This window comes from Carassius auratus, unplaced genomic scaffold (genome assembly GCF_003368295.1).
Source record: "Carassius auratus strain Wakin unplaced genomic scaffold, ASM336829v1 scaf_tig00013738, whole genome shotgun sequence".
Taxonomy (NCBI): domain Eukaryota; kingdom Metazoa; phylum Chordata; class Actinopteri; order Cypriniformes; family Cyprinidae; genus Carassius; species Carassius auratus.
The window spans coordinates 11,286-20,862 of record NW_020524434.1 but is presented as its reverse complement, the minus strand read 5'-3'; the positions used below and the strand labels follow the sequence as shown (position 1 = coordinate 20,862).

The window sequence follows — 9,577 nt, the reverse complement described above, 5'->3', positions numbered from 1 at the left end:
GAGATTCTGAATTATTGTTGCATTGTGAAATTGTCTGAAAATGAATTTGGTTAAAACTGGTTAATAATAAATTCGATTTTATAAGTTTACTTGATTCAGCAGCATAAAACAACACAATCATTTCATCCAGTCGTCCATCAGTTTATACAGCCTGTATTTGCAGCCGTAAACACGCTCTCCCCAGGACGAGTGACAACGGGGAAATGTAGTTCTTTAGTCCACTAAGAACAATAGTACCGGAAGGATCGGTGTCACCATAAAAACTACAAACCCCAGAGTGCTACAACAGCGCACATTACGCGCCAGCGTCCCAGCTTTTCAGAGGGTGGCATGGGTTTAAAAAAGCAAAACAGTGGGTACTTTTTTGTGGTTTGCTAAAGTATTAAAATAGGTCAAGCGATTTAATAAGCAAGAGATGCCTGTTTTCTTTCCATCATATCTAGACTAAACGACAACTAACGTTACTGGTAATTTGCAGGATTCGAACGTTTGTTAGCATGATATACCTAACGTTAGACGTGTATAAGTCTGTTTTGTTTTTAGCAATAACATCAAGCTAACAAACACATCTGCTTGCATAAAAGATTGATTTGTGAGAAGTAGTTCAGTAGATTTGTCGGTAGTCTAAGTTTAAAAAAAGAAGGGATGCCAGTGCATTCGAGAGAAAAGAAGGAAAGCAACCATGAAGAGATGGAGGTGGATTTCGCAGAGCAAGAGGGGAGCAGCTCAGAAGATGAGGATACTGAGAGCTCGTCTGCCTCTGAAGATGGGGAAAGTTCAGGTGAGAGACGTTTGGTTTTCACTAGGTAGATATATGGGAATAGATGGATACATGTTAAAATGCCTTGCACTTAAAATTGCAAAACAAGAACCATGCAAATTAGAAAAAAAAATTAATTACAGGATTCTGTTTGTAGAAGGGTTTGTTTCTTCATATGAGCAAAAAAATTCGCATTACATAATTCACTATGCAGTGAATGGGTGCCATCAGAATGAGAATCCAAACAGCTGATAAGTCTTCCACAAATCTTCCATATGACCCAAGACTATTAATTAATGTATTGTGACTTGAATCTCATGCTGACGGCACCCATTCACTGCAGAGGATCCATTGGTAAGCAAGTGATGCAAAGTTTCTCCATATGTGGTTTGATAAAGAAACAAACTCATCAACACATTTTCATCAAGTCCTCATTTTTGGGTAAACTGTTACTTTAAATGAATAAAAAAATATAAAAAATTTTACACACAGAAATGGACGATGAGGACTGTGAAAGAAGAAGGATGGAATGCATTGACGAAATGACTAATCTAGAAAAACAGTTCACTGACCTCAAAGACCAGTATGTACCATCCTCTTGTTTGTGTTTAATCTGTCTATGAATATGTTATTTACAAGTTACATACAAACTTTTCCACACTGGTCACTAAGTGGTCATAATTTCTGTAGGTTATATAAAGAGAGACTGAATCAAGTTGATGCCAAACTTCAGGAAGTGATGTCAGGAAAGGCACCAGAGTACCTGGAACCCCTTGCAAATCTTCAGGAGAACATGCAGATTAGAACTAAAGTTGCAGGTCGGTCTGATGTCCAAACTGAACATTGGATTATTGTTCTTTGATTTTGTGCATTTATACGAGTTGGTTTTTTTTCTAGGTAAGAAAGTGCATTGTCTCATTGTTGAAATAAAACATTCATGCGCAGGTATCTACAGAGAATTGTGCTTGGAATCCGTGAAGAATAAATACAACTGTGAAACCCAAGCAGCGTTCCAGCACTGGGAGGTGAGCTTTACAGATGTCTTCTATCACAACTATCACCTAAACAACGTTGCATGTCTGAAATGTCTTGTTGAGTCTTCATAACATAGCCATACAAGAGTATTTATATTACTTGAAGCTGTTTTATACTCTTAACAGCACTAAAATCCTGCCAGTTACCACATTAATATATGCATCTATTTAAACAAACTTCTAAATTTGTTTCACATGATCTCTTCTAGAGTGAAAAACTGTTATTATTTGATACGGTGCAAAGTGAATTAGAAGAGAAGATCAGACGTTTAGAGGAAGACCGGCACAGTATAGATATTACCTCAGGTATTGAAATTGTGAATAGTCACAAATAATTTGTTTTTTTTATTGAGTTGTTTATACAACCTTTGTCATATTTCCCATACAGAGCTCTGGAACGATGAGTTACAATCAAGAAAAAATAAGAAGAAAGATCCCTTCAGTCCAGAGAAAAAGAAAAAGCCTGTTGTTGTGTCAGATATCCTTTACTTCAACCTGTTGTACATGTACCTATAATCAGAATTTGCTTAAAGTCTGTCATTTGTACATTTCTTAACATGTGCACGGCCATATATAGTTTACATGCTGCAAGACCTGGATATACTGGAAGACTGGACTGCTATTAGAAAGGTTAGACTGTCAAAAACATAACGAAAATATTATTATTGTAAAAGAAATGATGTATTATGTTAATATCTTGTAGGCCATGGCCACATTAGGACCTCACAGAGTAAAGACTGATGGTAAGATCATTTCTCTGTGCTACTATTTTCATAACTATATTGAAGTATATTATTTTTCTAATATAATATTACATTATTTAGTAGTTAAATACTAATTACTACAGTTGGTCTTTTAAGCTCTCTTCAGCTTATCCTATAGGATATTGTAAAAAAAATTGTTTTTTTGTGTCATTCGTAATAATAGAACTTGCTAAATTTGCTCTAGTCTCTTCAAAGAGTGACAAACACCAGCACAATGCCCGCTCGGAGGATGGACGCTTGTTTTACGACGGAGAATGGTACAGTCGTGGACAAGCCATATGTATCGACAAGAAAGACGAGTATCCTACGAGGTGAGGGATCCAGAATGACCGAGCTCATATTGATTATTTTGCAGCCCATTTGTCAGTTATTTTTCCCCCGTCTTCTGTTTCAAACAGCGCTGTAATAACTACAATCAATCACGATGAAGTCTGGTTCAAACGGGTCGATGGGAGCAAGTCAAAACTCTACATCTCACAGCTTCAGAAAGGAAAATACACCATAAAACATGCCTGATCTACCTGAGGTCTGATATGTTTAATAGTGTCATTTTCTGTACAGTATATCATGATTTAAATACCTTTTTTGATGTTTAAAAACAGACACATTGGAATTATGTGTAATGTGAGGAAAGTTTATATTATTTTATTGTATATATTCAATGCAACACCATTTAAAAGAGTATTACACCAAACAGGTAAAAAAAATATATATAATTACTGGTGTAGTTATTACCATGAAATGTGGGACTTTTGTATTTTGTTGACTGGGCTCATTTTCCATTTCAGTTCTGACGTGTAGTTATTTGTAATGCCATGTCTGGCTAGCAAATGGTTTCCTACGTTTTTTATATTTCTGCCGCATCACTGTGTTCAGAAACTAATGAAACAGTTTGTTTGCCATTTTTGGTGGCTTATATTGAAACGGTCTTGCTTGTGCAACATCCTATATAAAATACAGATATTTGAAGTATTTAAGGAGTGAATAAACAAGACGTTATCACACTTTTTCGGAGTCTCAGCTCTTTGAACAGCTGTTTACTGTTCATTGTGTTCTAGGAAGCTGTGATCTTGCTGCTCTATTTGCAGTCTAAAGAGTCATTTATATATGGAGAATTGCATTGTAATGTGCATTTCAGCTCTGGTCATTAGTTCAGTCTCCTTTTCTATGTTGGGTTATAGCACCACCCTTTGTTTTTTTGTTGTAATGTGCCTGTTGTTTTTTTATTTCTTGATTTTCCTGATTCATACATATTTCTGAAAGGCCTGTTCTGAATGTATTTTTTGAGTTATTATGAATTCACATTGAACAAAATTACAAATACAGAATTCAGTATCACACCTTTGTTGTCTTTTATTTATATTGATATATAGATATCGTATATCCTCTTAGAATGGGTTTACGAAGAGACAGGGAAGTAGATCTGTAATGGAAAGGTGTGTAATGTTATAATCCTTGCACAACTTATTTAGTGGAGTGATAATATTAAAACTGACTCATGTTAGCATTAAAGGAATAGTTCATCTGAAAATGAAAATATACCCCTCAGGTCCTCCAAGATGTATACGAGTTTGTTTCATCATCTGAAAAATTTGGGGAAATTTAGCATTGCATCATGTGCTCATGACCAATGGATCCTCTACAGCAAATGGGTGCCATCAGAATAAGATCACAAAAAGCTGATAAAAACAATTCATAATAACTGAAATGACTTCTTTAAAAGCAATCATTTGAATCATTGATATGTCCTGAGCTGTCTTATGTAGCACACACCATTTGCTTGCATCAAAAATCACAAGTGTAATAATACTGTACAGGAGAAAGACCGATAGATGCACTTTATTCATCCTGAAAGGAACATTCAGGTACAATTAGCTTGAAGATGTTGTAATTTTAATACAGTGCAACCTTTATTCTGTAGCTGAATGTTGCAGCATAAAAACAATATAGTGGCATGGTATATTGAGAAGAAGGAACATGTATTTTACAAATGCTGCATTAGAGTTAAAGTCACTCATGGCTGCTTTTGGGGAAGATGTTGCATTTCTGATTATAAAATTCCCATTAGTGTGCATGCATTCATTCACTGAAAGACACACTAGGCTAAAGAGATAGTTCACCCAAAAATGAAAACTGTCAACGTTCCAAATTCTATGGAAGTCAATAGGGACCAGAACCTGTTTAGTTACCCACATTCTTCAAAATATCTTCATTTGTGTTCAGCAAAAGAAAGAAAGTCATACAGGTTTGGAACAACTTTAGGCTGAGTAAATGTTAACAGGATTTTAATTTTTTAATAAACTATCGCTTTAAACAAATGAGATGCCATTCAAGTGTGCAAAAGATAGATGCAAACATAGACATGACCATAAAGAACAATAGATTTAGATCTCAAAAACTGCATGAAAATACATAATCCTTCACTAAAATGCTTTTTGAGTTACACACTTTTGTGGTAAGAAAACATGCAGAATGTATAAAAGCAAAGTGCACTGAATTAAAACTGAATGTTGTGTTATAAATATAAATATCGACTGGCATTTCATGGACCGTAATCAACACTGAAACTCATATGCAGCCTTTGTTGTCAGAAAAAAAAAATGGCTGCTTCATAAATATCACTTGATGGAAGTTTTGAGACCACAGCTCAATCAAAATAAATGAATCAATAAATGCTCAGCAATAGAAACAAGGTTACATGACGTATAATATTTTAGTTAGTTCTCTGAAAGAAGGATGTTCTATAAACAGACGTGGCATTAGTGCACCTGGATATACAGAACAAACCATTCTCCAGTATAAATGTCCTCATGAACCCGAGTCTGCATTATATTTCGGTTAATAAAATCTTTGCAAAAGAAAGAATGATGCAAGGTCCATACACTGCTGACTGTATTGTAATGTGATGAGCAGCAGGGCTGAGGTTTCTGAGCCATCATTCTACCGAGTTGTGAAGCAGTCTTGACCATTTTTCCATTCTCATCCCGCTGTTTTCACAAGCAGTCTCAGCTGAAACCTTTCTACGGTAAGCCCAGATCCGAGGACATCTGCAGCAAGCCTCTGACTGTTCACGCAAATTTCTTTTTGGTTGCAGTGAAACGTTCCATGTACTGAAAAACAAAAGATTAAAGCAAGTCATTATATTACTATGCAAGAAAGATGAAGTATAAAAAAAAATGCTCAAAATGTCTTTTTAATGTAGATTGGCATTAGGCTCCTAAATCACGTTTTTTCCAGTTTTTGAAATGCAATCTTGCTCATCAAGGCTGCTTTTTTTTTCCACAAATACAGCAAAAAATATATATATAGTAAAATATTGTTACAATTTATAATAAGTGCTTTTTATTGTTCAATTCTAAAACTGAGTTTATTAAAAGTGTCACATGATCTTTCAGAAATCATTCTAATATGATTATTTGATGCTGAAGAAAAATGTCTTATTATTATCGTATCGTATTTTAATTAATTTTTTCAGTTTAAAGTAAGTGTAATTATAAACAATCTGCTTATTTTGGAAAATGAAAAGTTTGCTTATAACTTGATTGTAATAAAAATCTCATAGTGAAAATCAAACTCATAAAGCTTTCAACTGATGCCCTGTTGACACCTGGAAGTAAGATATGTTTTGGGCGAACTAATAACAAGTGGACTAGACTAGAACTAGATGTCAAATCTTCATTCAGAATCAACAACACACACACAAAATAACATCTACAGTGTAAACAGCACTGCTTGAAACATTAAAATTGCTCTTAGATTAATAAATGATTATATTTGGGGGAAATTATAGTATTATCTCTTCCTGGATTTTTGCCGCTTCTAAAATCCTATTGCACCTTGCTGAAGTGACTGGTTAGGTTTTGCGGAATTTGACTTTGTTTCAAAAACAAATAATTGGACCAGTTTTGTTTTACATTCAAACTTAAACTGTGGTATTCTCCAACTTGGAAAAACGTGATATTTATTTAAGAGGATGAGACACACAAAACTGACTTAACACTGGACCTAGAATCTAAACTAAAAAGAAAAAAAAAAATTTTTTATGCCTTCTTATAAAAGGTTTTAGAGCTATAAGAGTAGACAAACTTACTTTATCATATCCTTCTAGGTCACGCAACGTTTTAACTTCGAATAAGTTGCCCTCCACGGACAGCAGGGACACCTGAGAGTCTGAGAGGATGGAGGGTGGGATAGAGGAGAGCTCCAGACAGTTCTCCTCCAGCCGTAAGACCTTCAGTCTGGGAGCACGAGACACCTCTGGAGACAGGGTCGAAATCTGAAACAGAACAAACACAGCGCAAAAATTCACCCTGACACATCTATACCACCACATTTCCTGAACATAAAAAAAAAAAAAACCTCACCTGGTTCTGATTGAGGTTGATTTCAATGGCTTGCAGTTCGGCCACTTCTGCAGGAACCACCTGGATCTTATTCTTGGACAGGTCCAGCACATCGAGCTGGCGAAGGGTGCCGAGTCCACTAGGAAACTCCTTGAAGTAATTCCCAGAGAGGCTTAGGGTGCGCAAGGACTTGAGCTGACCCACCGATGAAGGAAGCTGATTCAACTGGTTCCCATTTAAAATAAGAGTCTCCAGCTTCTTGAGTTTCCCGATGTCGTTTGGTAGACTGGCTGCACACATAAAAAAAATCATATACTGTTGGAGTGCTTAAGGGTTAATATCATAGAATACAGAATACTGTGCAATAATATGACTTTGATTTACTATGTAGAAACCACAGTAAGACATGTTTAATGAGCAGCGAATCAGAATGTTAGAATGAATTCTGAAGGATCATGTGACATTGAAGACTGAAGTAATGGCAGCTGAAATTCAGCTTTGCATCACAGGAATAAATTACATTTTAAATATATATTCAATTAGAAAAATTACAGTTAAATAAGAACAATGTACACAAATTAATTAGTGAAGGCCAAAAACTGATTTAAAAATGGGGAAAACTTCAAAGAAAACATTGGCCAGCATAAATCTTTCCCCAATACTCATCAAAAATTATTATAAATTCTTATTAGCTATTATGAACATGTCTGTCGTCAACCAACCTAAAATAGTTCACTATTCATCAGTTTGACAGGGGATCACTACTTTCACATGCAAAGATAGATAGCCAATCACAACAGAGGTAATCTACATAAAAAGCTTTAAAAGTACAGAAGCAAAATGAGAATATTTAATTCTAAAAAATGGCAAAAAATTAACAAAATATTCGATTTCGATTGCAAAAAAAAAACAAACTAAACAAAAATAAAAGTGTAGAATGATAAGTTGATCTTTATGTTGGCCATATTTAGCTATTTGTGTACACTTACTCAGTTTATTGCTGCTTATGGTGAGACTCTTGAGCTGCTGGAAGACTCCTATGAATGCTGGAAGCACCTCGATTTTGTTGTTGGACAGATCGACAGTCCGCAGGTTTCCGGTGAGTTTCTGCAGCTCCTCTGGGAACTACATGAACAAAGACATGTGAGCTGTTAATAGTCCATGACGATCAGAGTGGTGAAAATGTTTACGACAAGCCTATTAGCACCTCTGTCAAACCCTTTCCAGTCAGCTGAAAGACTCCAGTCTTCTCAGATGTTTCCAAATGAGCTTTGAGCGCACTGTTCCCCATTTACAGGATCTGGATGCTGCCAAATTTGATATCAGTAAATCCTCTGGAAGACTAGTTAGATAAAAAAAAAAAAAATATATATATATATATATATATATATATATATATATATATATACACACACATATATATATATATATATATATATATATATATATATATATATATATATATATATATATATATATATAAAGTCAGCTAGTTAGTTAACAAGGTTATTGTGTAGTGATCATTATCTAAAGGAATAGTTCACCCAAAAATTAAAATTCGGTAATTTACTCACCCAAGTTCTGAGTTTCTTTCTTTTGTTGAACATAATAGAAATAATTTACAGAATGTTGGTAACCGAACAGTTGCTGGTAGCCACTGGCTTCAAGAATTGGAAAGTTGAAACAAATTTACGACGTAAATGATAGTAAATGATAACAAAGTAAATGATAACAAAATATAATTTTTTGGTGAACTAACCCTTCAATTCTTACCGTTTAGAAAATATAATAGAATTAGTTATGAAAAATAGCAACTTAAACACGGTTCCAGTAGTAATACACATTAATTAGATTCATTCACCGACTCATTCATTCACAAATTATTTCGTAAAACACTACTTGAACATTTAAGATAAAATCCTAGTTATATATAGTTGCCAGAGTAAAACATAGTAGTAGATAATATAATCCAGATGACGTAACGTTAATCATTTCTGAGCTACAAACAAACAAACAAACAAACAAACACATGGAGACTGAACAGTCTTTGCTTTGCAGAGCTAAATATAATCTTTCAGCACTTTAGCGCGAAGTCTAAACCTGCACATGCGCGACTGAAAACCATTTGTATTTTATTTCAGAGTAACTTAATATTTACCTTAGCCAGCTAGCTTTACTGGCTATCTGTGAATCCACAGTTTGACTATGTGTAACGTTACAACAGGAAAAGTTTACAGAATCCCGTTGGCTAGAGCTGAAGAACCTTCATTGAGCGCTTTATAAATGTTCAACCCAGTAATAAAATATTATCGGATGGTGATCCAAGATGGTGATCAAATGGGGATCTAAGGAACTTTGTCCATCCCCAGGATGATGTTTGCTTATGTATAAACAGACAGTTGACTGAAGAGCTAGCGTGTAATTGCACCTCCCGTCCGCTAAGTAGCGGTAGTAGACAATGTATCCTCCGTTTCCTGTATATCGCCACTTAGTGGCTCGGCTGTGACACGGCCTCAATGAATTGTACAGTCACTGTTACATTTACGTTACATCTAAATTTGCTATGCATTCATGTCATGCATTATAAATAACTAGTCTCCCTTATAAAACGTACACAGATTTGGGGTTACCATATTTAAGTGCACTCCAGCTATTAATACGTTAAAATAATAATAA

General features: G+C 34.9%; 2 protein-coding genes across 4 annotated transcripts; one reads left to right on the top strand and one right to left on the bottom strand.

Moving 5' to 3' along the window:
* Positions 1 to 285: 285 nt before the first annotated feature.
* Positions 286 to 3,909, top strand: LOC113074117 (breast cancer metastasis-suppressor 1-like protein-A). 2 transcript variants are annotated; one of them, XM_026246847.1, is made up of 10 exons: positions 286 to 781; positions 1,253 to 1,343; positions 1,433 to 1,578; positions 1,706 to 1,785; positions 2,004 to 2,100; positions 2,183 to 2,272; positions 2,360 to 2,424; positions 2,498 to 2,537; positions 2,743 to 2,869; positions 2,957 to 3,909. In XM_026246847.1, the coding sequence occupies exons 1-10, from the start codon at positions 646 to 648 to the stop codon at positions 3,072 to 3,074; spliced, it is 990 nt and encodes a 329-aa protein (XP_026102632.1). In that variant the 5' UTR covers positions 286 to 645; the 3' UTR covers positions 3,075 to 3,909. The 2 variants fall into 2 exon arrangements, with proteins under 2 accessions (XP_026102632.1, XP_026102633.1); XM_026246848.1 differs by having other exon boundaries at positions 288 to 781; positions 1,451 to 1,578; positions 2,957 to 3,907.
* A 906-nt stretch (positions 3,910 to 4,815) lies between these two features.
* LOC113074115 (leucine-rich repeat-containing protein 57-like) lies at positions 4,816 to 9,304 on the bottom strand. Of its 2 annotated transcripts, XM_026246845.1 has the most exons (7): positions 9,060 to 9,304; positions 8,109 to 8,243; positions 7,891 to 8,026; positions 6,923 to 7,191; positions 6,649 to 6,834; positions 5,606 to 5,668; positions 4,816 to 5,574 (listed from the first exon to the last, which is right to left on the bottom strand). In XM_026246845.1, exons 2-6 carry the CDS (start codon positions 8,190 to 8,192, stop codon positions 5,627 to 5,629), a joined length of 717 nt encoding a protein of 238 aa, XP_026102630.1. In that variant the 5' UTR covers positions 8,193 to 8,243; positions 9,060 to 9,304; the 3' UTR covers positions 4,816 to 5,574; positions 5,606 to 5,626. The 2 variants fall into 2 exon arrangements, with proteins under 2 accessions (XP_026102630.1, XP_026102629.1); XM_026246844.1 differs by having other exon boundaries at positions 4,816 to 5,668.
* Between the last annotated feature and the right edge of the window lie 273 nt (positions 9,305 to 9,577).